We start from the raw sequence: 26,863 nt of genomic DNA, 5'->3' as shown, positions 1-26,863 counted from the left end.
CCAGAATCCTTAGCGCGAGGCGGAAACACATTCCTGGATCCCAGTCGGCCCTTCCCTGCAGTTTCTGGGCTCGGCGTCCCTGTCGCTGCGTCTCCCAGGCACATGGCGGCCCCCGAGCAGCCGCTGCCGATGTCCCGAGGATGCCAGAGCTCGGCTTCGCTCTCTCCGCCGCGGGGCGACCGAACCCTTCTCGTGAGGCACCTGCCAGCCGAGCTGACCGCGGAGGAGAAAGAGGACTTGCTCAAGTATTTCGGGGCGCAGTCCGTGCGCGTCCTGTCCGATAAGGGGCGACTGGTAAGGGCGCTGGGCTGCCGAGCCCGGGAGGAGCGCTCGCGCGGCGGGGGCGTCCCTCCTTCCCACCCGCCGCGCTGGGTGCGGAGGGAAGTTGGCGCTGGCTGGCGCCGGGGTTTCTGACAGCTCAGCCACGGGGCGCAGGAGAAAGGCGGGGCGCGAGAGCGGAGCGAGCCTTAGTTACGTCCCCTTCTCCGACCGGCTTGGGAATCTCTCAACTACTCGGATTTGGGGTGGGGGTGGGTTCCTCTTAGACTCCGTATTCTCAGAAATATGGACTTGTAAAAAAATCTTTCTTCATTTACAAGCCCGTGTTAACACCGTGCATTCAAGTAGAGCAGAGACTACGACAGTAACTTTGAGTAAACTAGTTACACTGTTTCTATTTCATTTCTTTTGTACCTGAAGATTGCCTTTATACCTTTAGATGGATCTGTCTGCATTGCAAGAGTAAAGGCGCTGTTAAGTTTCTGCAAGATGGGTTTTCGTAGGGCAAAACATTAATGGTTCTAAAGTCCCTCCAGTGATTCTAACGGGCAGTCGGGATAGGGACTTACTGAAAAACTACCGATTTTGGTCCAGGTGCCAAGTCCTCAGTGTCGTTGATAGGTTCTGCAACTGTAAGCCAAATGACGTATGAGGAATGCAGTTTTACGAAGGCTGATTGATATAAGGAAAGTCCTTATAAGGAAAGGACTTTGAACAAAATGACATCATTCGAGGACCTGCTATATAACCAGCAAGTTCAAATATTCTGTGTGATTCAGTGTAAGTCCGCGTAATTAGGTCATCTTGGGTCAAATTAGGCAAAAGTACAATTGTGATATAATCACTCAAGCAATTTTATTTTTTGAATTTTCATTGTATTTTTTCCAATACCATTTGGCCCCCTTATACTTCTTCCGCCCTGCCGTCACCACACTGCTGTCCGTGTCCATAAATCGTTTTTTTTTCTTGGACCCCTCCACCCCCTACTCTCCCCACTCTGGTTAGCTGTCCTCCTGCTCCCTGTGAGTCTGTCTCTGTTGTCAGGCAACTTCAAATGCTTTAGTAAGTATTGACAAGAACTTTTCCTTGCCATAACAATGCATTTACTTTTGACTTAAGTTCCTTTTCTGACGGTTTTAAAAATATGTACAACTTATATTTAAAAACAGATTTCCCCCACTGAATCCTTGTTACAAAGAAAAAGCCCAAAGGAAATATGCCCTCAAGGAATGTTTTTTGTTGTTGTTGTTGTTGTTGTTGAACATTTTAAACTCAGCATTTGGCTGTGTAGAGGAAAGTTTAAGATCTTTAGAAGTGTTACAAAATGGAAGACAGTCTATATTTTTGGATGGTTAAGGGTAGTCTACTGTGTATAGTAGCAGAGTTTTTTTTTTTATCTTTATTTGTATTGATTTTGGAGAGAGGGGAAGGGAGAGAGAGAGAGAGACATTGATTTCTTGTTCCACTTATATATGCATTCACTGGCTGTTTCTTGTATGTGCCTTGATTGGAGATCGAACCCACAACCTTGACCTCTCGGGATGATGTTCTAACCAAGCAGGCTACCCAGCTGGGCCTTAGTGGCAGTTTTTAAACTTTCGGTGAAAGGATGTGTAAAATGTGCTGTGCGTGCACGTACCTGCATATAAAAAAGGCTGCATAGCTTTTGTCTCAAAGAAGTCCAATCAAGAAAAGATTCAAAACCCCTGTCATGAAGTTAGTAATAACCAGTTAAAATCATCCAGATCTCTCATCCTTTTCCAAGATTTCATGAATGTGTCAAATACTGTTAAGTGGTAAAATATCAGATTTCCTTATAAGAAACTGAAATTACATTGGAAATAATTTGTACCTTAATTCTTTTTCAGAAACATACAGCTTATGCTACTTTTCCTAATGAAAAAGCAGCTGTAAAGGTATGACTTTTTCTTTACTATTAAAGTTATCACCGATTTTTTATTTAATCATGGTTCAGGAAGAAAACATAATGTTAAACTACAGTTTTTAAAAATGAAAGGGTTTGTATTTGAAGATTTTGCCCCACAGGCTACCTTTGCTTTGTCAGTTGGCAGATCTTAACCCAAAGCTTGAAGCGCTTGGGCATAAGGATAGTAGATTAACTGGAAATAAAGTTGAATTGAGCATTGAATTGTAGTCTCGTGTATTTAAAAATAAATTCTAAAGGATACAAAGATCAATAACTTTGTAACTGCTGCAAGGCAAGATGTGTTAAGTATCAAAGGGAGCGTGGCCTGTGTGTGTTATATTAACTCCTGGGGAACTGTTGGCGATGGGAGTGATGGTTCATGTAGGCTTTTAACAATTAGTTGGATTTCGAGAAGGAAGCAAAGGGAGCCGACCTTAGACGCGGGGCGGGGAAGTTGTAAGGGAAGCGGTAGCCCTGGGCTGAAATGCAAACAGGACTTGCCGTGGAGGTTCAGTCTAAATTTGGGAAGGAGGGATGGAATTTTGTTTCCCGCCATTCCAAAGGCACTTGATACTTTGGAGCCGCCAATCCTGTGGCCAGGCCTGCGAGAGAGATCTGGTGGCGTTCCTGCGGAGGGCTGGAGGTGGGACGGCTGGAGGTGGGACACGGTCGGAGGCAGACCGAGCTGGCGAGCAGGCGGGAAGCCGAGAGGAGAGAAGTAATGGCCCGGGCGAGAGGAAGGGTCTGCGTGAGCTGGGGAGAGGCAAAGGAAGAAGCAGGGGTGAACTTGGCAGAGGCTGAGCTCGTAGGTCTCGTGACCCCTGCGGATGCTGCAGAGGCTGAAGGAGAGGGAAGGCTGTGAGACGCTGGAACGGAGTCACTGGGTTGTTGCGTCGGCGGACAGGAGGGGCGGGATTCAGGGGGTGTTTGTAAAGGTGGAGAAGGCATCAAAGAGGAGTCAGCAGGCCACGTCCACGGAGATATTTTTAAAACAGTTAAAATACGGCTCTAGAGCTGAGGCAGGGTCAGAAATGGAGTTTCTTCAACCAGATGAAGGCATGTGGTTGCCTGAAGACTAGCCAGCAAGGGCGGTGAGCTAACCCACTTTGTCCCATCTGCCTGTTAGTTGATGCATAGAAAAAACTGTAGCAGAACTTGTACCAAATTGTTAGTACATATCTTTATCTGAGGGTGGGGCTACGGAAGACTTTCCCATATATATTTTTTAACATATAGGAGTATTTTTCTATAAGAGCATAAACATTGTAAGTGAAATGTGGTGGTAAAAACCACATTGCGCTAGGCTCAGGATTCACTGGGAGGAGAGGACAGGGAGCCAGGCGGCGTCTTTGGGGACTGTTCCCAGCAAAGAGCAGAAAGGAGAAGGTGGGGGCAGTGGTGGGTCTTTAAGGTGGAGTGCCTTTGACTGGTTGATTAAAAAAAGGGAGGGAAATGTTTAAGCATAAGGTAAGTATCTGAGAGACAGGGAAAGGAGTCAACACTAAAAATGGAAACCTTGCCTCCTTGAAAAGAAGGGCGTGCGTGACGTTCGTTCTGAGAGGAGGAGAGGTGAGCATTTAGCTTCCGTGCCTGGGCTTCAGGTGATGGACGGTCAGCCGACCGTGAAGAAGTTGATTTAGGGGCTTGGAAATCACTGAAACATTTTAAAACTGTTTCTGTATAATGGAGGAGTCGAATAAAGACACTTAGAGATGGTAGAACAAAATTGTCGTCCCAGTGAAGGCCTACGGTTCCATTTGTCCAAAGTGTATTAGGTGCCAGCCATGTGCTGGATGCTGTGTTAGGTCCTGGGGTATCTCGGTGAACAGCAGTTTTACGCCCGCGCTGGGGATCACGTTCTCAGAGGGACGGCGGACCATACATTGTGTAACATGTTAGAAGATGATAAATGCCGTGAAAAGAAGAGGAAAGCAGTAGGGCCGGAGCACTGGTGGGGGGCTGAGCCGCACCGGGTGACGCCAGGGTCACGTTCGGGCGGCAGGGTGAAGGGGGTGGAGGGAGCCGGCTTGGGCATGTCTGGGGAAGGGCATTCCAGGCAGAGGGGCAGCCAGGACCCTGTGGCCGAAGCAGACGGAATGGGGGAGGCCACCCAGGTCGGAGGCCAGAGAGGAAACGTGCGTCATACACGTGGGTGCCGTTGGGACCCTGGCGGGGCGCTCACTCTGAGAAAAACATTCCAGTGCAGTCACCGGGGTGTTTTGAGCGAAGCAGTAACACAGCACGACTTACGTATTGAAAGGGACCACTTTGGCCGTGGTGCTGAGACAGGTGGGAAGAGTAGAGACAAGGAGCTCTGTTACAGGATTATCGTGGATTGATTCACAGGATGGATTCAGTCCAGAGGTGATGGAGGGTTGTAGCAGCGGAGAGGGGGGAAGTGGTTAGACTGGGGATATAGGGTGAAGGGAGAGGCCGGCAGGATTCCTCGATGCTTGAGTATGCGATGTTCAAAGAGGTGTTAAAGGTGACGCCAGGATTTTAGGCATGACTAAGTGGAGGAATGGAGTTCCAGGGACTGAAGTGGGGAAGGCTCCCGGCGGAGGGCCTCTGGGGGACAGGGCAGGAGATGGCTGGTTCCGTTTCGGAAGTTTTGATTGTCAGGCGTCTGCTGGGCGACAGCTCAGGGGCAGCCATCCAGCGGTTCGGGTGTTCGTTCCTGGGCTTCAGGACAGAGGTTTGCGCTGGAGTTGCAGATGGAGTCTTCACTGTGGAGATGGTGTTTAAGTTCAAGGTGCTGGTTTAGGTCACCGAGAAGTTAGGGAGAGGACCAGTGACAGAGTTCTGGGGTGCGCTCGTGTTAAGAGTGTGAGAAGGCACAAGCCAGAGACATTGAGTAGGACCAGTGGAGGGAAACTAGGAAGGAGAGTACAGGGAGGTGCGGCGTTGACGCAGCGAGTGAAAACGTGTGTGATGGGGCGGGGGTGGTGGGGACCAACTGACCAACTGTGTTAGATGCAGTGCAGTGAGGGCCGACCGGCCCACGGGCTGGCGCGCAGCATCCGTGCTCGTCCCTGAGGAGCGGCACCAGTGGACGGGCGGGTTGAGGCCGGAGCCGGAGCGGAGTGGGTGTGCGACTGCGTGGGGGGAAGGGGGTTTCGACGGAGGACTTAGAGCAGGGGGTCAAACTCACTTTCACCGGGGGCCACATCGGCCTGGAGGTTGCCTTCCAAGGGCCGAATGTAATTTCAGCTCCTTAACCATTAAGCAGTTACGTTTGTTTATACAGTCCTACAGTTATTTCGGCCCTTTCAAGGCAACCAGGAGGCTGATGTGGCCCCAGTGAAAACGAGTTTGACACCCTGGTCTAGACGACTCTTCAGGGGAGTGAGGTAAATAGGGTCGCCCGCTGAAGGAAGGAGCAGGGTGGCGGCAACCGTAGCGTGCATACACTGATGTGGCCGATCCCACGGAGGGCGGAGGATTAGCTGTGGAGGTGAGGATGGCCCCGGACAGTTGCAGAGAGTAGAGGAGAGACTCCTGAGTGGGTGGGAGGGGGCGGGACTTAGCATCCAAGTCAAGCCATTGGAGAAAGACAAAGCACGTGGATAGTTAGTATCGTGGTAACAGCTGGAAGGTAGAATGTGTGGATGCAGATGCTGGTAGATGGGGTTTAGGGTGAGACTCAGAAGTTCTCATCACTCGCTTGCGTTTTCTCCAGGCAGGAAGCAAGGTCCTCGGCTGAAAGAGCAGGGGCAGGAGCATGGGGAGGCTGAGGGGTGCAGAGAGATGGGCAGAAAAAATGGGCTAAGAGTCCTCCTACAACTTGTCGCTGTGCGGCTTCGTTCTGGTCCACCCCCAGCTTTGTGGTCGTGGTCGTGAGTTTAAAGTGAGACTCGTAAACCGAGCAGTTCATCTTTAGATGGTTTCTCTAACCACCTTCAGCTGCCTGGGAATAGGCAGAGGTGAATTGAACCTGATTTTAGTTTTGCTAAGTGGTAGGAAGCAGCTCTTGGTGAGCAGTGCAGGCCCGGCAGCCTGAGGTTAGGAGTGGGTGAGAGATAGCCCAGGAAGCCATGGCAGCCCTGACAACGAACGTGTGTAATGCAGATGGTGTCTGACAGATACTCTTTGGTGCAGTTACCAGCTTTTCCACTCTCTTATTCCAACCGAAGGCATTGACGAGACTCCACCAGCTGAAACTTCTGGGTCATACTTTAGTTGTGGAATTTGCAAAAGAGCAAGATCAAGTTCATTCCCCATGTCCCTCTTCAGGCACTGAGAAGAAGAAAAAGTAAGTAGATGTTAGGCTTTCCTAACATTTCAGAGTGTTTTTTGATCCGTTGTGTTGCTATTGGATTGTTTTCAGACGAGCAAGTACATACTTTGAAACAATAAATAACAAATCTCTCTCTAATTGAATCTAGTATATTGAAACAGTGTATTTATTTTTGGTTTACTGTTGTACATTAGGGGTTGATTTAATATTAGGAATTAATGCGAAGTGGGAAGACAATGGGGTTAAAAGCATTGAACTTGAAGTGGGGGGAAGCTCACCAGGATAAAGTCTTTGCCATATCACAGAGAGCGGGTGTCACGACTAGGCCCGGCCTTTGAAATCAAAGCTTGGAAACTGGTTCCCAACTGTAACTCCCAGTAGTTACAGAACCTTTACAAATTTGCTTTATACCCACAGTGGTTGGCAAAGACTAGTAGTCCCTGGACCAGCTGCATCCTCCAGGGTGTTGACTGGGCTGCAGATTCTTGGGCCTCAGCCCAGTCCTGCAGAATCAGAAATTGGGGGTGGGGATTGGGGGGGTAGGGCCCCAGAAGCCCTTTGGGTGATTTAGGTGCACATAAAGCCTTTCAAGTACCATTGTGGAGACCCTCAGGGGTCCTTAGGGTCTGAGATCTCTCATACCGCCTGCGGAGGGTGGCAGGAAGAGTACGTGGAAACTCGGCGTGCCCTGTGCGGAGTCTGCAGTGGGGCGGGGGGCATTCAATTAAGGTCGGTTCTCTTGTCCTTTCTTATCATTGGCATGCACCTGGGAAAGGCTTGACGTGTTATTTGTTGTGGCGCTGTTTTCCTAAGGCCAAGTGTGGAAAGAACGTGTTTTCTCTGCGCCCAGTTTTTCGCCCTGTTTCCAAAGGTGAGACGAGCTCGGACTTTGGTGTGTTCCAGGTCTGACGACCCCGAGGAGGAAGAGAAAGAGAAGAAGGAAGGTGGTTGTCTAACTGTGGAAAATGGAGTCGCGCCGAGCCACGGGTGCGCCTTTGCTGTCTGTAGTTTGTCTTTCAGTTTGTTGCACTGGTGCGTTTATGTGCGCGCATCCCAGCTAATATAAGTTTAAAGGGGTATTTTGTCGTGTGTGTTATTAATTTGTTGACTAAACATTTTGAGCAATCAGAATTTGTCACTGAATTTGCTTCCGTTAAAATATTCGGAGCTGTAAGATGAGGCCTGATTAGAAGTGCCTTGTTTTTCTCTAATGGCGTCAGAAGGCAAGGTTCTCTTTAAATGTCCTTGTTTGGGTCTTCTGCGCACGAAGCGCGTCTAGAGCACCGAATCATTTGAGCGATTTGATCCGTTATCAGATGACCTGAAACCAGCTGTTGACGTGACACTCCGTAAAACTTGATCATTTTAATATTTTTTAGGCTGACCTTTCCCCTAAATTCATGCCTCAAGTACATGTACCCGCCGCCGTCCAGCACAATCCTCGCAAACATAGTGAACGCTCTGGCCAGCGTGCCCAGGTTCTATGTCCAGGTGAGTGGGATACAACTAGCTTCTCCAGGCACATGCTTGTACACCTTGCTGTGCTGGTTTTCATGCTAATTCTCCTACTGTTTCATGTGGTATTAATTAGACCAATTCCGACCGGCGGTGATCCCACAGTATTTTAAAGGCGTCTCGGTCAGTTCCGGCTCCTATAACCAAGTGCCGTAGACCAGGTGGCCCACAGAGAACGGGCAGTCCTTTCTCGCAGGGCCGGAGTCCGGGCGTTCGAGGCCGGGGGCCAGCATGGCTGGGGGCGGGGCCTCTTCCGGCTGCAGGGGCAGTTTCCGCTTTGTGTCCTCACGCGGCCAGAAGGGGGTGAGGGGGCCCTCAGGGGCCCCTCTCGTAGTGGCACTAATCCCTCTCCTGGGCTCTGCCACATGACCTAATTACTTCCCAGAGGCCCCTGTCTCCTGACCAGCACACCGGGGGTCAGGATTTACTGTATGAATTTGGGGGAGGGTCGCAAACGTTCTGTCTCTTTTCATTACTCCAGCATAAGCAGACCATCATGTTCAGTATTGATACTAGTAACCATAAGGCAGTTCAGGAAACATAATTTCGGGTGATTCTCTGTATTTCAGCACACACCTTTATGCAGGGATTCCTTCTGAAAGGAAGAGACACAGTGGGCCGCCTGGCCAGTGCCAGGAAGTGTCGATTGTGATAGGATGCCCTTTGAAGTGCAGCACGTGTATATAGATAATGTTTATCTTCTTATTCTACTTCTCTCTATTCACTCATTCCACGGTAATCGAGGGGAAAATAACATTTCAGAAGACTTTACATTTTACTAAGGAGGGTGGTACCTGCAGAGGTGACGGGTATTTTGGGAAGGCCGGTCTCCCGAGCGGCCCCGGGGCCCTGTCCTGGCCGGGCAGTGAGGGAGCGCAGGCCGCCGGCCGCCGCGCCACCGTGATCAGCAGTGCGACGGGGCGTTTCTCAGTGCACAGTTGTGTGAGCTGGATCATCATTTTTCTGAGTGATTGTAAATGTTTCATCTCTTTAAGGTGCTCCACCTGATGAATAAAATGAATTTGCCCACACCTTTCGGACCCATCACCGCGCGACCTCCCATGGTAAGAACGCTCTTAGAATTCTCAAGACTCAAAATGCCTCCGCCAGAGGCGGGTGATTGAGGCTGAACCCCACAAATGCTGTTCCAGTGACTGGTCATGTGCCCTGAAAGGGAGGCGCACGTGTGACGTTAACGTGATGGCCTAATAGTGGACTGCAGACCCGGGCGGGGGGGAGGGATCCAGAGCACCGGCACCCGGTCCCGCGGGGCGTGTGGCCCTCCCACCCAGACAGGGCGCCGCCCCGTGAGACGGTCACGCCCCGTGAGACGGTCACGTGCGAGAGACGCGAGGCTCTAACTTCCCGCTGCCGCCCCGCTCTCGCTGCCTGTCTGTACAGCTTCAGTTGCAGAAGGAGGTTGCTGATGGTTATTAGACTTTCCTGGGCAGACTCACCAGCTACTAGGTAATCGGCTTTGTCTGCCCTTGAGTAATTCTAGTTGTTATTTGCCATAGTACTTTTTGGGTAGTGCCCACGAGGAAGGGTCTGACAGCTGCCGTGTACGTAGAAAGTGTCCCTTTCTGTTAAGTGCGTGGGCCAGCTGCTTCTCTGAGCGTGCACCTTTAGCTCCCCAGCCGCCCCTGCGGCCACCGCAGCGCCCCCACGCAGCGGGGCAGGAGGGACGACACGCCGGCTGCGGGAACGGGCGAACTCAGGTCTCGGACACTTGGCACAGAGAGGGATTTCCTGCTCACGCGAAGCCCATTCCCAGGGCGGGCGGAATGGCGCCCTGCCCTGCCGAGCCACTAGGGGGCGCCCTCAGCCGGCCCACTGCCTGCCTCCCGGGTTGGAGGGGTCACCGCCAGGCAGCCTGCAGACCCAGAAGGGGGAGAATCACGCGCGGAAGGAAGGTCCGCAGGCCAGTGCGCCCGGCTGGCACCCAGGTCCAGGTCCGCGGCGCGCTCTAACTGCCAGGGACGCTGGGGGAGTCCCCCGTCCAGGGCCCCGGGGAAGAAGCCGTGTTACCTCAGCCGGCCGGCCGCCACTGGGGGGTGCAACAGAGCGCCCCGGGGTGCGGAGACGAGCACCCTGCGTCCCCGCGGAGTGGCTCCCCGCCCCGCCAACGTCAGGGCCCTTTCTGTCGTCCTTGTTCAGTACGAAGACTACGTGGCGCTGCACGCCCCCCTGCCGCCGGCCTCCCCGCGGCCCGAGGAGCCCCCGCTGCCGGCCGAGGACGAGGAGCTGTCCAGCGTGGAGTCGGAGTACGAGAGCGGCGACGAGGAGGACCGGCGGAGGTGCGCGGTTCGCGGTCGGCCGGGGCCCGGGCCCGGGCCCGGACGGGCTGTCCTGCCCGGGAGAGCTGCTCGCGCTCGCTCGCCCAGTTGTGCCCGAGGTCGCTGTAACTCGGCGTTAGCGCGTGTGCGTCCCAGCCCCCGGAGCGCGCGGTGGCCATAGATTCGGATCTGAGACTAGATGTCAAGACCTACGGAAACATTGTTGGGTTATGAGTGATTTTTCCGACTTATGGCTGTGGTAGTATAAAGTACGATCGACCCTCATTATCTGTGGATTCGCTCACTTACTGAAATTTGTTTGTGACTCCACAAACAATGGTTTTCACGGTCTGTGGAGGGCACGGGCAGGCACAGGACGGTGGCGGTGTGAGTTGGCCGACACACACCTTCCAAGATGAGGTAGGACAGGTGAGCCTCCGCCTTCCCGTCTCAGCTCCCGTTCTGGAAACAGGGGTCCTTTCCGTGGTCTGTCCAGTACCACGTGCTCCCCCCGCCCCCCCGTGCTGTTGCTTTGGCGGTGTTGCCGTTTGAGATGGTCCCCAGGCGTCGTGCTGAAGCGCCGCCGCCTCGTGTTTCCAAGGTCGAGGCCGCTGCGACGGGCCCCGGTGGAGAGAAGGGCGTGTTGCATAAGTGTGTTCAGGCGGGAGGTGCCGGCGCCCGAGAGGTCGGTGGCAGCGCGTTGACAGTTTGCACAGAACACGCGTGGCACAGGGTGCGTCTGGGCCGGGGCTCCCTGGAGTGTCAGGAGCGCGGCTCGCAGGAACCTGACCCTGAACTTCCCTCGGGGCGGCGAGTTGCCGTTCACCGGCCTTTCGTCCGTGGAGACTGTGTGGACGGGGAACACGGCAAACAGAAGAACAAGAATACTGGGCTACAGTCATATCCTTCCAGCTTACTCCCCTGGATTTCATTCACCTCAGAAAGTTCTCTAGAGCAGCTCTGTAGGATTTCATTTAAAAAACTATTAAAAGGCTACTGCAAATGAATTATCTTTCAATTAGTGTTCAGGATGATCTACGTGTGTTATTCAAGATTCTGGTGAAGAGCAGTAGGTTGGTGATAACGTTCAGCTATGTAACCCACCGCATGGCCCAGAAAAGGAATCACCAACATTTTCTTCCCAGGGCCAGAGAGTCCCGTCTGGGGGAAGCAGCCCGGGACTAGCCCTAAACGAGCGAGCAGGCCCGTGCTCCGGAGCACTCCCCGTCCCAGAACCGGGCCGCTGGGGTTGGCCCTGGGGCTGTGCTCCCCAGTCCCTGGCCTGGGGGCCTGGTGGGGGCAGAAGGCGGGTACGGGAGTAGGGGGTGGCCTGCGTCAGAACCCACGCAGGAATCCGGGCGACACAGACGAGTAATCAGCAGTTTTACTATGATTGCGTCAGCTTTCACTTAATTAGCAGCTCAGTGTATATCCTCTTTCTAGGAAAAGGGTTCAAACCTACGGGTAGGCGCTGCTGACAGTGCACAGTAGGGGTGCATGGCGCATCTGTCTTGAGTAGAGACCTTCAGAGAGGCCCACAGTTCTTGTAGACCGTAAGTTAATCTGTTACTGCAGAGAGGACAGTATGGTGTGCTGCACTGGGTTATTATCCTCTGTGAAGTTTACTTTTCTTATAAAAATAATGACAGTAAACTCCAATGCCGCATGTGGACTGGCCCAAACCTTTTTTGTTTGTTTTGTGCCCTTATGTTTACAGAGTCCTGAGAAGGACCAAGTCTTGGCACGAACCAATCTCTTGTTTCTGTTTCCCTGTTATCTTCTGGAAATGTGGAAAAAAGATGGTATTTATTTATTCAGCAAACACGTGCTGCCTACCACGTGTCAGCCTGGTGCTGTGGTTGAGACTGCGTGTAGTTCACATGAGCAGTGGATGAATGTAGGCGTGTGTGTTGTACGCCCGGATTTCCCCTTAGAGGTTTTGGTTAACCATGGCGGTTCAGGCTTTAAGTGGGCAGCGTGTGCTTACATTTTCCCTTGCATAGGACAAAAGGTACCAGTCTCGTTCAAACCACGGTGTTCCCCTTCCTTGCATTTTATTGTCTGTATGCTTGCTTTGCTCTTAAATCGCACCATGTGACTCCGGAGAGGCAGCAAGGGTTTTGGAGCTTCTGCTCTGGAAACAAGTGTCTGGCCCTGAACAGGATACAAGGTGCCTGGAGGAGGGCTATTCTAAATAGTGCTTGTAGTGGAGGTAAACTGTGTACAATGTATCAGTTGTCACTCCGTGGTTGTTACTTATAACCTGCTTCAGAGTATCCTGTTTGAAAACTTGGTTCTCAAGTAAGTTACTTGGTTCTAGAATGATTTGCAACAATTATTTACAAATACTTCTAAATAAAAACACTTCACTCCCGGTTCCTTTTAATACTTAGAATACGAATCACAATATTTTTAGCGTGTTTGTAAGGCCTTGGATGGCCGTCCAGGAAAGAACAGTGAGGTTGCCCAGGTTGTATGACCGTATCCCGCTCACCTGTTTGCATCCTTTTGGGCCATTTTGGAGGGCAGCTAATCAGTTTTATAATAAAACTTATCCTTAAAAGATAAATTAAGTAAGTTCTCACTTCTTTCAAACTAAGACGAAGGTTCAGGAAGGAGATTTAGAACCCATTCTTTTGTTAGGTGTGGTATATCTTAATTGATTGCTTAGGAATTACTCTTATAGCATGTGAATTATTTTGTAATTTTTAAACCAGATGCAAATTTAAGGTGAATGGAAACAGTGGTGAGTAGTTAGTTATGCGTCCACATAAGGAAATACGTGTTTTTGCTTCCCCTTCCCAATGCAGAATGGCCAAACTAACGGAATTAGCAAATCTTCAGCCCAAAAGACCCAAGCCGATGAAGCAGCGCCAGGTGAGGAAGAAGCGGAAAATCAAGGACATGTTGAGTGCGCCGGCACCTGCCCCACACAGGTAATCCGGTTCGGGCTCTGAGGTGGGGTGGTGCGCTCACTTGTCCGCTCCCTTAACTCAAGTCGTCTAAGCAGTTACGGCGGAAACCTGGCTTGCCTGTGCGCCGTGGAGTCTGATGGACTTCCATATCTCAATCACACAAAATTGCTGTTCACTGCAATTTTAATGCCATTTAACTTTTCTGCCATGTAAATTTCCCTTGAATTTGTAAGTAACTTCGTGAATTGAGACTGGAGCTTCTTAAAATTATCTTTTTCTATTTTTAAAGGAATGAATTTTTAATCCTTGTTTGTTTTTATTTCATCTTAAGTATTTTTCCTGCCTCTGTTTGTCTTGGCACCAGTCTCATGCATTTAGTCTCTACAGGAGCCCTGAGCAGTTGAAAATAAACTAATGTGAACCAAATTAAATGTTCTGATAGCTACAATGAAAGAATAAGGAGAAACCGGTGAAATTAATTTTAATGATATATTTTATTTTACCCATTATATGTTTTGCCCATTACATATATTTTACCCATTATATATAAAATATTATTCAGCATGTAATTAATATAAAATGTTATTGATGTTTTACGTTTTTTTGTACAATGTTAACAAAGTCCGGAGTATATTTTATCCTTAGGGCATATTTTAATTTGGACAGCAACATTTTAAGCATTCATTAGCCACTCTGTTGGACAGCTTTATCATGTAGTAGATTAATACACTGCATGAAAAGGTTTCTATTAAATGCAGAATGAGCTTGTATTGTATGCCGCCCAATAACCTTCAGTTCAGAACCGATAGTCCGCAGGTACTGTCTCTGTCACTTACTGAGTGACTTGATGCGGTTTCTTAACCTCTCCCCAGTCTCCTTGTCCATCGAAACTGGGACTGAATGGTACCGGCAGCAGCACGTGTGCTCGGGTGCATCGGGGCACCAGACGGAAGGTTTTCTTTGTGCAGTGCCCGCAGTGTGAGTGCCTTCCAGTGCTGACTTCCGAAACTCACCACAGAGGGGAAGTGATGTTTCCGTCGGGATCCTCCTCGCGGTTACAAAGTAACGCCCCGTGTTGGTTGTTCCCATGCAGCAGCGGGCACCCGGCGCTGACCCCGTCGGACGTGTTCGACCAGCCCCCACCGGTGGGGAGCAAAAAGATCGAGTTCCATATAAACACCGACGTGCCAGCTGCATTAAGGAAAGATTCAGAAAAGGAGCAACAACACCCTGAAGAACAGAACCGTGGTAAGCAAGTTCCAGGTCTTTAATGTGCCGTGTAGACATTCTTCTCACTTGGCGTTTGCGTTAGAATTAGAATTTGTGTGTAATGTTTCTGTCTTGGTATTTGTTTAAAATATGCAATTAGGTGTTTCTCAATATCAGGGACTACTATCCATTTTGAGCCTTTTTTATGAAATTAAAACTGGTGCTCAGTTAACAATGAGAATGTCACGTGTATTTTGCTACTGACGAACTCCAGGGCAAAATGTAGTCTAGCTCATGCTGATGTTTACACTGAAATTGTTATAGAAGAAGTTCTCGAGTTGACTTCTGTACTGCTTGGTAAGTGCGGCATCAGTGGTTTTGTTACTGTTTTCCGTTAGAAAGCAGCGCTGTGACCATCTTGTGAGTTGTAGATTTTATGTAACTTTCTAAAAGTCTGAACATGGGAGATTGTTCACCAAGATACTGTTTTAAGTTTAAAGATAATTTATTGAAATCAGAGATACTTTTCCTGCTTATTTTAGGCACTAATTTGATAATATAAGGGCATTCCTTTGTTCTTTAAATCTTTCATTTACATTTTGGAAATAATACAAGTTTATAGAAAATATAATTGAAACAAGGGCATGTAAAGTAAAATTTTTAAAAGTCAGCACTTCACACCCCACTGCGCCCCATGCCACTACTCAGAAAACAACACTGTTAACAGTTGGGTGCAGGGAGCCCCTTCCGCACCTCGCTCTGTCTGCACAGCATCAGTCGGCCACGCAGGGGCCACCTGGGGGGAGCACAGCGCGCCCTGTGCGAGCCCCGTCAGACGTGGTCACTGCGCGCTTTTGGCGTTTCAAGTGCCGCGGGAGTAGCTCTTTAGTCCGGTCCTCAGCGGTGTGGCTGCGTCCCTCTTCAGCTGCTGGTGCTCTGTTGGTCCCCGAAGTTGAGGGGGTTTCCCTCTTTTGCTCTCACGGGACACGCGGGGACGCACGTCTCTGCTCGGGGGTCCGCAGCGCTGGCGTGAGCTAGTGAGCTAGGCCGGGTCCCGGTGGGCGCTGGTTCCAAGTCCCGGCTCCCGCGGCCGGTGCGGCCAGCTCCCTTCCTGTGGTCTCAGCGTCTGCATTCTTCCTTCTGTGCTGCCTGCGCCACTCCTTCTCCTCTCACTTCTGTGCGTGTGTAAAAGCTTCTTTTAGCCAAGGGCGTGTCTCTGTAGGGACAGGGAGACAGGCTTCCCGTCCGTCCGCGTCGGTGTCAGCGGGGCCCTCGAAGGGGACCGGAGCCGGGTCTGGAGGCCCCGTGCCTATGGCCACGGCGGGGGGCGGGGCCTGTGTTCCCGTGCACGCTCTTCCGAGCAGCATGTCCTCTGCTCTGTCTCAGGGCTTTTCAGAGAGCCCGTCTGTTTGTAGGGGGTGCAGCCAGGACCTTTCTAGTGCACGGGGGCTCGGCCTCCTCTCCTCCCTCTGCCAGGCCGGACTGGCTGCTCCTGAGGCTGGTATCCGTGCTTTGGTAGTCAGACCATTAAATGCTGTCGTCTGAGATAAAAATTCACCACGTTTTTAGTTTTCCTAACCGAATGGCTAATTTCTTAGGTATGCAAATAATTCTTTTTCTTGACTTCCTGGATGATGAAGATCAGGATTGACTTTTTTTCCTCTCTTTTTGGGGGTAGAGGTTCAATGGATTTTTTTTTTAGCGTCTTCAAATAGGAATGTCTGATTTTATGGTGTTCATCCAGCAGTCGTGTTTGAGAAGGTTGACAGTTGTTTCACGGTATTCTGGTGTAGTGCTATGAACTCTTTATGCCCATTGTATAAGTAATCCCGAATGACCACATCCCATTAGCAGAATGCCTTTTATACTTGTGTAGTTCTCTGATGAATTGCAGGTTTTCACACAGGTATGAATAGTTCGTAGTGGGCAGGTTAAACAAGATGTTGGTTATCATCCCGCCCCCAACGCACATTCCACCTCTTCGTCACCAACCACATGTGTCACTGGATGCAGTTCCGGTGCCTCACGCTCCATGCAAATGAAACGCGGTGGGCAGAGGCAGGGGTGCAGGGCACTGCGGCCTCCTGACGTCATCGAGCTGCTGTAACAATCACAACCCGCGTGTGTCCTTGCACAGGAAGAGCCGTGAACCTACTGTTGCCCTCCCCATATGTGGCGCGTGTAGAACACGAGTTCATTTCCTCCCCACGTCCCAGGCCCCCAGAGTGCACCCCGAAGCAACCGCGGGCTGTTGGCTGCCGTCTGTGCCGGTCTCCTGTCACAGTGGCAGAGCCGAAGGGTCTCGGTGGGAACCACGCGGCCTGTGGGCCCTGGAACGGTCACTCTGCCAGCCCGCGCAGTGCAAGTCCGCACGCCCCGCAGACTGTTGGGACGGGAGGGGTTTTAATGGCTGCTGTCAATGTCAACTCGTAGATTCGCCTGCCGCCGAGGTGGACGCGTCCAGTGTAGGGTTTGGGAAAATCTTCCCCCAACCGAACGTGAACGTCGCAGAGGAGAGTAAGGAAGACTCGGACGAGATGCCATCAGAGTGCATTTCTAGGAGGGAGCTGGAGAAGGGCCGAATCTCCAGAGACGGTAATTTCGTGAAGCAAACAGACACTTACTCCGTTTCCCGTTTCTCCCTCCTTCAGAGACAAAACTGCACAACTCTCCCCGCTCCTTGCCTGTGGGCAGAGTTCAGTCATCCCTCAGCTGGTGTTTCTAGTGGCCGAGTGTCCGATTTTAGTGCCCAGACGTCATGGGGAGGACAGTCTCTGTCAGTGCGGCTCCAATTCCTATTTGGAAACACTGTTGGTTTTTCCTGAGTCTTTTCTGCAACATTGTAAACAAGTGCCCGTGGCAGGCGATCTGGGGATCCGCGTCCCAGTTGCTAGTCCAGCCCAGTGCTGTCCTGAGACTCAGGCACAGCCCCTGTTTGTCTAAAACCAACAATTGTGACTCTTTGGTGATCGGAAGTCTGTATTAAGGATTTTATATCTTAACATGATAGTTTCTTACTTCCAAAAGACTTTTTCCTGTTTTTTATACATTTTGGGAAGATACTTAGGAGCTTTAGGTTGACATGGAACACCTTATAATTTTCCCTGTAATAATGGGAAATAGGTTTCTACCGGGCATTTTTGCATAGAACGTCTCGTTGTCGGGAACAGGGTATTGACACTAAGTAGGAGAAGTAGTATAGGGGTTCGGGGGCTGTGTTTGTCTGAAATACTCCAACATCATGTGTGAGGACTTCATTCCCTCTTACATTTAAATATGCTGGTGCCTACTGATGTGGGAATTGAAGTAACATTAATTTGGTTCAGTCTTTTTAGTAAAGTAACTCATCTTAAAAGGAGCTTTAAGTAGCTTATTGGATAAATTTCAGTTCTTTCAGATGTCTGAAAATTTTACACTTTGTTTCTTCTTATCAATTTAGATTTTTAACAGGTATTTTTATCCCATTAGTAACATTACTTTTGATTTTTTATGGTTTTAACATTTTCATAATGCTTATTATGTCTTAACAGTTGTATTTGAATGTTAGATTTTTTAAAAAATTGACAAAAATATCTTAACTTTATATCCTTTTTTTGTTTTTAATAAGAAATGGAAACGCTTTCGGTTTTCAGAAGTTATGAACCTGGTGAACCAAACTGTAGAATTTATGTAAAGAATTTAGCTAAACATGTTCAAGAAAAGGTAGGTTGAAATTTATAAATAAATTTTATTATTTTATTTTATTTATTTTTTTTGCTGGACTTCCTTATTTGTTTCTTTTTCTTGTTGAAATTCTAGGACCTTAAGTTTATTTTTGGAAGATATGTTGACTTTTCATCAGAAACACAACGAATAATGTAAGTGGCAGTGATATTATCAGCTTTTTTTTCTTAATCGGTTATGAACCAACCCCCTTGTTTATCCCAGCTTTTTCCCTGTGGTTGCAAACAGGAGTCAGCAGCCTCCTTGAAAATGGGCAGAGAGTAGAAATTTAACATTTCAGTTTCCTGGCAGGCCCTACGGTACCTGTCGCAACAACTCACTTCCGCCTTTGTAGCAGGAAAGTACATAAACAATCCATATGCAGATACTCATTCACGGCTGATTCCAAGTGAGACTGCACACCACAGCCTAAGCATAAACCCCCGCTACCACAGAGGTCCCACGTGCCAGCCCACGTGGAAATGACCCGAAGAGCTGGGCAGACAGTTTTCTGGGCCCGTCCCCAGAGCCCGGTTTTGTGGGTTGAGGCAGTGCCCACGAACGTGCATCCCTAAAAACCTCAGGGGCCGTGCAGAAGCCGCTGGTGCGAGATCGGTGGGAGATCGCACTGGGAACCCCACTGTTCTGATGACTCATCATCAGTAAGAGCAGCAGCCAGGCAACTTGGTTAGAGTCTCCCCCTGGCGGTGAGCTTCATGAGCACTGCGTTAAACAGGGCTCCCAGTGTTACCATGAGAGGGAGAGAAGGCTCTGACTGGTAATGATACAGAAGCTAATGTTTGGAGTTAGAATGTTATTCTTTGAGATTCCATAGTAACTCCTACCTATGCAAGACCCTTCGCCACGTAATTAGAAGGAGGGAGAAAGGGGAAGGGAGAGACTTTTCAGTGAAGGTAAGAGGGAGGAGGGACTCACAACTGGTTAGTTTTGTTTGAAACTCCCTGTGCAAGCAGTTCTGCTACAGTCTTGTCCGGCCCGCGTCTTTTCGGGCAGGGACGCGCAGGTCTTACAGTTCTCCATTACACCCATTAGGGGAGACGCCGCTTCTTACCAGGATGCCAAGTTCGATTCTGCTGGCCGCACAAAACCCTGGGCCTTCCTCTTGTTGCCGCCTTTGAATGTGATTATAAGAAAAATAGATATTTTAGTGTACCTAAATATATACAAATGTGTATACACATTCTTTTCCTCTACTTCTAGTGTTGCCCATAATTAGATTTTGATGGGGAAAAATTCTATATTGGGAAAGCAAAACACAACAGAATGATAAATTAATTGTTTCACACAGGACTAGTTAAGTGAATTTTTAAAATTTTTACTGCATTTTTTATGCTTTATAAAATGCTTTAGCCTAGTCCTGTAGACTATCCAAATGGCAAGCAATACTTTAGTTACAAGTTACAGCCTGATTTTTCTGAGGAGGTGTGAATACAGCTTTGTCCCAGACATGCTGAAAACTGACCCCCTGTGGCACAGCGGGGCACTGCAGCGGGAGTGCAAAGGTCTGGGCTGAGTCTGCATCTCTGACCCCAGCTGCACGTGGGACCGGGAACCTGTCCCTCGTGAGACCTGGGCTCTGACCCCGTGAGGAGTGACGCCCTCCGCGCTGGAGGCCCGCGGCTCTCCTCTGGTCCCCGTCAGCCCTCCCCTTCCCGGCGCGTAGTCGTTATTGCCCCTTGAGTGGGTGGTATTGAACTGGCTGCACGAAACTTTTTAGAAGAGAGATACGAAATAAACACTTAAGAAATTTGCTTTTACTGTTGCTAGTAATAAAATTCTTAAATCGCAAATACATGTAAAACAGCTAAAAAGATAGGTGTAAGTGCATCCTCTAACTTATATTACGTACTTATAGAATCAGTTTTAGAACTGAATGCAAAATACAGTCTTGGAAAGCTTGAGTGATTCATGGGTTCGATTGTATAGCTGTGTTTCTCTCCGAAATACCAAAATTGTACATTGTTCAACACAGTTCCATCCACGTCACCAGAATCGTCTGACCTTCTTTGGATCAAACCCCCCCCCCGACTCCCCCCAGGTTCGACATTCGGCTGATGAAGGAGGGCCGCATGAAGGGGCAGGCGTTCGTCGGGCTGCCCGACGAGAAGGCCGCAGCTAAGGCCTTGAAGGAAGCGAATGGATACGTCCTTTTCGGAAAACCGATGGTGGTTGTATCCTTCACGTCAGTCTGTCCGAAAGACTGTACTTTCTAGGAGAAGGGTGTAACTGAAACGGATTTTTAGTATCCATAGGAAAAGTCCACAGCTGGCATTCTAACTTGAGACAGTTACAGACGTGCTTAGCTGAGTCAGGGGAGTGTTATTTCGATTTTCCTTGAAAAATAAAGGGATCTCAGCAGCGTGAGGTGATTAGATTTGGCCAAGTCTAAACGTTTCACTTATGTAGCTCAGAACAAGGTCTTCATGGCAGTCCTGAGACTGCATAATCCAGAAATACGTTCCGAATCATTAAAGAAAGATGTGGTTCATTGTAGTCTTATTTTATAGTTTAGCATATTGTAATTCATATTTGTATTTGAGAATTTGAGTAACCACAATTTACGATTTATTAAGCACCCCACTGCTAGCAGTTAATGTAGTTTGCAGACTAGAAACCAGCAGGATAGAGGGAGGAGCAAAGGTCTGGGTGTAAAATGTATCAGCTGGAGAAAAAAGGTAAATTTTTTGCTTCTCTCCCAAATCAGGGACAGCAGGTAGATAAAGAAATATTTGACAAATATCTGAGAGTAGAAAAATAAATTAAAAAGGTAAATTCAAAAACTGTACTCCTACCCTAAATTAGAGAGTTCTTGATAATTCTTTAGAAAAGATTACTTTCATGTTGTGAAGAAATCCTTAATGCTTAAATATTAGCAATTTGCTCGATCCGCTAGACCAAAACAAGATTCTAAAGAAGGAAAAAGAAAGTGTTAAGGATTGGTACAGGTAAGTATGGATATAAACTAATAAAAGGGGAAGACTTGTTTAAGCTGAAAGTTAGGAAGAATAAAACCCTAATGGAGGAATAATTCAAGTGTCTCCTAAGATTTTTCAAGGATCGGTCAGATCCTTCTGTCTGTCTCTGTCTGTCTGTCCATGCAGTTAATTCCCATTAAACTTCAAAGCTGTAACCACAGAAGAAAGCCCGTCTGTATGTGACAGTCACCTTTGGAGAGTGGCTTTTGCACAGGGAGTGAGTCAGACCGCCAGGTCCCCCCACCCCCCCTGAGACTCTGGTCCGGCAGGCCCGGGGCGAGGGCCTGCGGGCGCCGCCCTCCACGTTTTCCTGTGGCGCTTCAGCCGCGCCAGGACAGCTGGGTCACCCTCGGCGGGGCCTGGGAATCTGCATTACTCATTGCTCACCGAACACTTCAAAGAAATATATACGTGTTTTCTGTGGACTGGAGTCTTTTGTCTTGTAAGCATTCCCAACTTTAAAGTTGTGTTACACTGACTGATTTAGGAAAGGCAAATGAAAATACATACTTTCTGTTTTCTATTTAAAATCTTTCTGCCTGGGTATACTGGAAGAACATGAAGTAAATGGGTCAAAGTTACCGGTGTTAAGCTGAGAAAATGATATAACTTGGAGAAGATCTTGCTTAATCTTTATTCCTTTTGTGAGATAACTTGACTATTTGAATTTTGTTTTAAACAATCGATATTAGTTTAGTCAGAAGACCTACAGATTCCTTAGTGAAACAGTTACAAATAAGCCATTTTCCGTGTGTACTTTAAAAAGCATTTATTTGTGAATCCAATGTGGAAAAGGAGAAGAAATTAAACTGCCGTCTGCTGTTCTCCCTTAGACGCGTCCCTGCGCACATGCTGCCGCAGCTCTGGCGCACACAGTGTAACCGAGTGTATCCTTTCGCGTATCCTTTTGGGGGCAGCGCTTCCCGGTTTTTGTTTCTCCTAAATGTTTTTTTTGTCCCTTCCACCCACCCGCTGGTCCAGATGAAGCAGCAATTTTTTTACAGTTTCAAAGAAATATTGCTGAATATCAGTGCTGATGAAACAAATCTTGTATGGGTTTTTTAGATTTGTTGCTAAATTTTCTATTCTCTCCTTTAGCTTACATATTTTTTTGCAGGGAAAGTTAGTGAATCAGGTCAGTTCGTTTACTTGTAGAATGTGTGCATTTACTTTGATACAGAATTTAGTCTTTTTCTTCGTTTATGTATTTTCTAGACCGAATTCAGTATCCCATGTATTCTGTTTCATGACATGTCTGGTTTAGAAATTCTGTAGAACATGTTGTAAGATTTGGCTGGGGAAAGGAGTTTTTTTTCCCTTTAAAAATGGCAAATACTTGCAGTAGAACAACTGGATTCCTGTGTAAATTCCACATAAGAGTGGCAGACTTCGCACAGGAGGTGTGATGATGGAAATCTCCGTTGAGATAAATAGCAGCAGAAGTATTTTTTCCTCTTTCTTTTTCTAAACCAAAGCAAAGCAAAGCAAAGGGAGAAGAAAAGAGTAGCGGAGGTGGAAGACAGCCGTGGCCCAGGGTAGCACACTAAATGAAAAGAGGTGTTCCCGGTGGGTACAACGGGAGGACACTGGTTTCCAGGCTGGTTCACGGCCGGAACCACCCAGAGCTGGTTCTCAGGCTCGGCTGCCCATCCAAATGACCTGGGAAGCTTTTTAAAAATACTGACTGGAATGTAAAACAAAAAGATACGCTAAAAAAAATATACTGGAGCCTGGGTCCCTCCCCCAGAGTTCCGACTTACTGATCTGGTCTGCGACAGACACTGGCTGAGAACCACGGACGAAGGGTTTTTAGACAAAGATTCCTGAACTCTGTCCTAGGACAAATAGGTCGGAATCTCTGGGAATGGGACGAAGAATCTAATCTGACAAGGTTGCCTCCGTGTAGTTGTAAGGACTGACCAGTTTGGATACTAATTTGTGAGATGAAAATGGTTTGGTGCCTAATTCAACCTAGCCATCCAACCTTTTGTAAGTGGGAAAATAAGGTTGGTGTCTCTACATTTACAAATCCTGCTTTCATCAGTGCTGTGAAAACAATTCAAATGATCTGTTAGTAGCTTTCTTTCCCTAAGAGTACAAAATATAAATATTGAAATTCCTATTATTTTTTTGATGGGGAAGTTAAATATGCATTTTTTTAATGTTGTAAATCAGTTTCTGTGTTGAGCTCTTTTTTTGACAAATAAAATTTAATGCTGACATGATTCACTAATTTTCTAAATATAAATATTTTAGCTTTTGGTTATTTTGAAACTCACTTTTTTATAGTCACGATTATTTTTAATGAACTTTTATGCTATTTTAGGTTCCTTTTGAATTCCGTGTCTCTCCTGTGTTTCCACCTTTGAGGAGAAACGGACCAGCTGGGCTATGGAACTGTGCGTAACCACTTTTAAAGTGTATTTAAAAATTAAGCCAATATTCACTTCAATTAGTTTATTGGAGATGTATTATGTGCATTTTAATCAGCCTCATATATAATAAATTATTTTCTTTCCAATAAAATGATGTGCTTAATTTTTAATGCGTTTTATACTGCTAGGAGAGTATAATTTGATAATTATATAAATTTATTACAGTAATTTTACATTAAATTTAAATTTTACTTTCACATTACAAATAATGCCCTTTTTAAATTTTTATCTCTGTACCAATGTACTTACTTGAAAAATTTTTAAGTTATCTTATTTCTATTCATTCTTTTAGAAGTTTGGTTCTGTTTTTGTTTTGTTCTGTTCTGGGTTTTATTTGTTTGTTTGTTTTTAGTAGTGGGGGATTTTTCCCAGTTAAGGAAATTTGTATTGTTGCCCTAATTTCGTCTTTGATTTTTGTGCCCTCACAATCTATCGGAATACCACTCAGAAGGTGCAGATGTCCCCATATAAAATTTTCTCTTCCCGCAGTGAAATTAGTTCCACTGTATGTAAGCAGGGGACCTTTTCATACAGGCAGAGCTCACAGATGCCGCCAGCTGGGCCCAGAGCACCACAGTAAGGCTAGTCACACACATTCCGTTGAGTTCCCAGTGCGGCTCAAAGTTACGTCTGTACGGCACGGTAGTCCATTGGTGTGTGATAGCGTGACAGCCAACAAAAGCAATGTGCATACCTTAACTTAAAAATGCTCTATTGCTGAAAGATGCTACCATCATTTGAGCCTCCAGCAAGTCAGTTCGCTTGTGGGCGGCAGGCCTTGCCTCTGTCCCGATGGCCACTGACCTTGCAGGGTGCTGGCTGCTGACTTTGCAGGGTGCTGGCCACTGACCTTGCAGGGTGCTGGCTGCTGACTTTGCAGGGTGCTGGCCACTGACCTTGCAGGGTGCTGACTGCTGACTTTGCAGGGTGCTGGCCACTGACCTTGCAGGGTGCTGGCTGCTGACTTTGCAGGGTGCTGGCTGCTGACTTTGCAGGGTGCTGGCCACTGACCTTGCAGGGTGCTGGCTGCTGCGGGCTGCTGGCAGCTCCTTAAAACAGGACGGCAGTGAGGTCAGCTGCACCGGCGGACTCTTCCTTTCAGGTCGGTTTCTTTGTAGCACGTGATGCTGTTTGACAGCATTTTCAGCCACGGTAGAAGGTTTCTACAACCTTCGGAGACTTTCCTTTCAAACTGATGCTGCTTTTTAAACTCAGCATATGTTATATTTTAAATCTTTGGTTGTCTTCTCAACAGTCCTCACCAGGAGTAGACTCCATCTCAGGAAACCACTGTCTTTGCTCATCCATAAGGAGCCTCTCCTCATCTGTTAAAAAGTTTTATCTTCAGGCTCCTCTTCTAGTTCCAGTCCTCTAGATCCCTGCCGCAGCAGCAGTCACTGCCTCCCCTGAAGTCCTTACCCATCAGGGTCCTCCGTCAGGGCTGGTGTCAGCTCTTCGGAACTCCCGTTAATGTTCATGTTCTCACCTCTTTTCATGCAGCACCGATGTTCTTAACGGCATCTAGAGTGGTGAGTCCTTCCCGGGAGGTTTTCAAGGCACTGGCCCTGCTCCACCTCAGGAGTCACTCGCTGTCTGTGGCAGCTAGAGCTTTACGAAATGTATTTCTGAAGTAATAAGACTTGAAAGTCAAAATCACTCCTTGATCCTTAGCAGAAATGAAAACGACATAAATTTCTTTGGACATCTCCATCAGCCCTCTGGGGTGACCAGGTGCATTATTAATGAGCAATAATAACTTGAAAATCATCTTTACTGAGCAGTAGGTCCTAACAGTGGGCTTACACTATTCAGTAGACTTTCTTGTAAACACATGTGCTGCTGCTCCGTTTGCAGAGCCCAGGCAGGGCGGGTTCAGCACAGTCCCTAAGGGCCCTTGGGTTTGGGGACAGGGAGTGAGCACTGGCCTCAGCTCACCGTCGCCAGCTGCATCAGCCCCTGACGAGAGTCAGCCTGTCCTCGGACGCCTGGAAGCCGGACAGTGGCTTCCCTCCAGCCGTGGAGTCCTAGATGGCATCTTCTTCCCATGTCAGGCTGCTCCATTTGCGCTGAAGCCTGCCATTTAGGGCGGCCGCCCCCACCGGTTCTCTGCGCTGGGCCTTCTGGGCAGCCGGCCGCTGCTTCTGCTTTGGCACTTTCGATCCACTTGCACTTTGATGTTGGGGAGACAGCTTCTCGCCTCAACCCTCATAGCCCAGCCTCTGCCGGCTTCAGGCTCTTCCTCCGCAGCCTCCTCCCCTCTCCCAGCCTTCCCAGGATGGACGAGAGCCAGGGCCTTGCTCTGGGTTAGGCTTCGGCTTGGCAGAGGGTCGCGGCTGGTCTGGTCTCCTGTGCAGACCACAGAGCCTCTCTCCAGCCCTAAGGCTGGCGCACTGTCTTATCGTTTGTGAGGGGTCCTTCTCGTTCCCTCCAAGAGCTTGTCCTTTGCACCCGCAACTTGGCTGTCCGGTGCAAGAGGCCTAGCTTGGCTTTTGAGATGCCGCCTTCACTAAGCTGAACCTTTTCTAGCTTTTCATCTAAAGCGAGAGACGTGTGACTCTCCCTTGCACTTGAACACTTAGGGGCCGCTGCAGGGTTATTCACTGGCCTGTTTTCAGTCTTGCTGTGCTCCGGGGCGCAGGGAAGCACGGGGCGGGGGGGGGGCGAGAAACGGGCGAAGGCTGGTCGGTGGGGCAGTCAGAACGGACACAGTGTGTAGTATATAAGTTATTACTGCCTTATCGCTCTTCTCCAGTTGTGCCTTCTCCAGGGCTGGGGTGAGTACGAAGCGAGTGAGACATCTAGAGTGTTTCCCTTCAGGGGACGCGCTCAGGACAACGCCAGTGCCCCTCGCCTCACCCTGGCCACAGCCCTGCCCCCCCGTTAGTAATGTGGATGGCTCAGCGGAACCCCGGCGGGGCAGCCATCAAACCCAGGGCGGCAGCGCTCAGGTGGCTGTCTGAGATGACTTGCAAAGTGTCTGCTGTGCGAAGGAGACTCCTTCGGAACCGTATGCCGAGACACCAAGGCTTCCCAGAAAGGGAGGGAGAAGGGTAGCTCGCAGGCACCTCAGGCGCAAAAGGCCTGTACTGCACGCTCAGCTGCAGTCACCATTCGCTCCTTACTGCCATATGGGAAAATGCTTCCCACTGAGCAGTGGAGGTTTTTCATAAACTTCAAGTCAAAAGGCATTTCATCACATGTAATTTCCTTACCTAACGCCTATGGAACAAAACTAGTGCTGTCGGTAGGACAGTTCCGTGGACGTGAGAGCTGCCCAGTGTATCAGACACACGAGAGAGGGAACTGATGATTTTAGGGGGAAAGCAGTCCCTGCCCCGCGGACCTAAGCTGCGGACCCGCGCAGCAGCGCGC

General features: G+C 48.7%; 1 protein-coding gene across 4 annotated transcripts; it reads left to right on the top strand.

The window, feature by feature from the left end:
• Nucleotides 1-26,863, top strand: RNPC3 (RNA binding region (RNP1, RRM) containing 3). 4 transcript variants are annotated; one of them, XR_006783181.1, is made up of 16 exons: nt 2-294; nt 2,148-2,195; nt 6,340-6,458; nt 7,347-7,430; nt 7,823-7,934; nt 8,954-9,022; nt 10,116-10,255; nt 13,045-13,170; nt 14,243-14,397; nt 16,792-16,953; nt 17,966-18,060; nt 18,157-18,215; nt 20,120-20,252; nt 20,955-21,026; nt 21,890-21,955; nt 26,244-26,863. XR_006783181.1 is itself a non-coding variant. In XM_045816971.1 (15 exons), exons 1-14 carry the CDS (start codon nt 103-105, stop codon nt 21,012-21,014), a joined length of 1,551 nt encoding a protein of 516 aa, XP_045672927.1. In that variant the 5' UTR covers nt 1-102; the 3' UTR covers nt 21,015-21,026; nt 23,383-23,582. The 4 variants fall into 4 exon arrangements, 3 of the variants coding, with proteins under 3 accessions (XP_045672927.1, XP_045672925.1, XP_045672926.1); XM_045816971.1 differs by lacking the exons at nt 21,890-21,955; nt 26,244-26,863 and adding an exon at nt 23,383-23,582 and having other exon boundaries at nt 1-294; nt 14,243-14,394; XM_045816969.1 differs by lacking the exons at nt 21,890-21,955; nt 26,244-26,863 and adding an exon at nt 23,383-23,582.

This window comes from Phyllostomus hastatus, unplaced genomic scaffold (assembly GCF_019186645.2).
Source record: "Phyllostomus hastatus isolate PE091 unplaced genomic scaffold, TTU_PhHast_1.1 phas_scaffold_216, whole genome shotgun sequence".
Lineage (NCBI taxonomy): Eukaryota > Metazoa > Chordata > Mammalia > Chiroptera > Phyllostomidae > Phyllostomus > Phyllostomus hastatus.
This window is presented reverse-complemented; position numbering and strand designations above follow the sequence as displayed.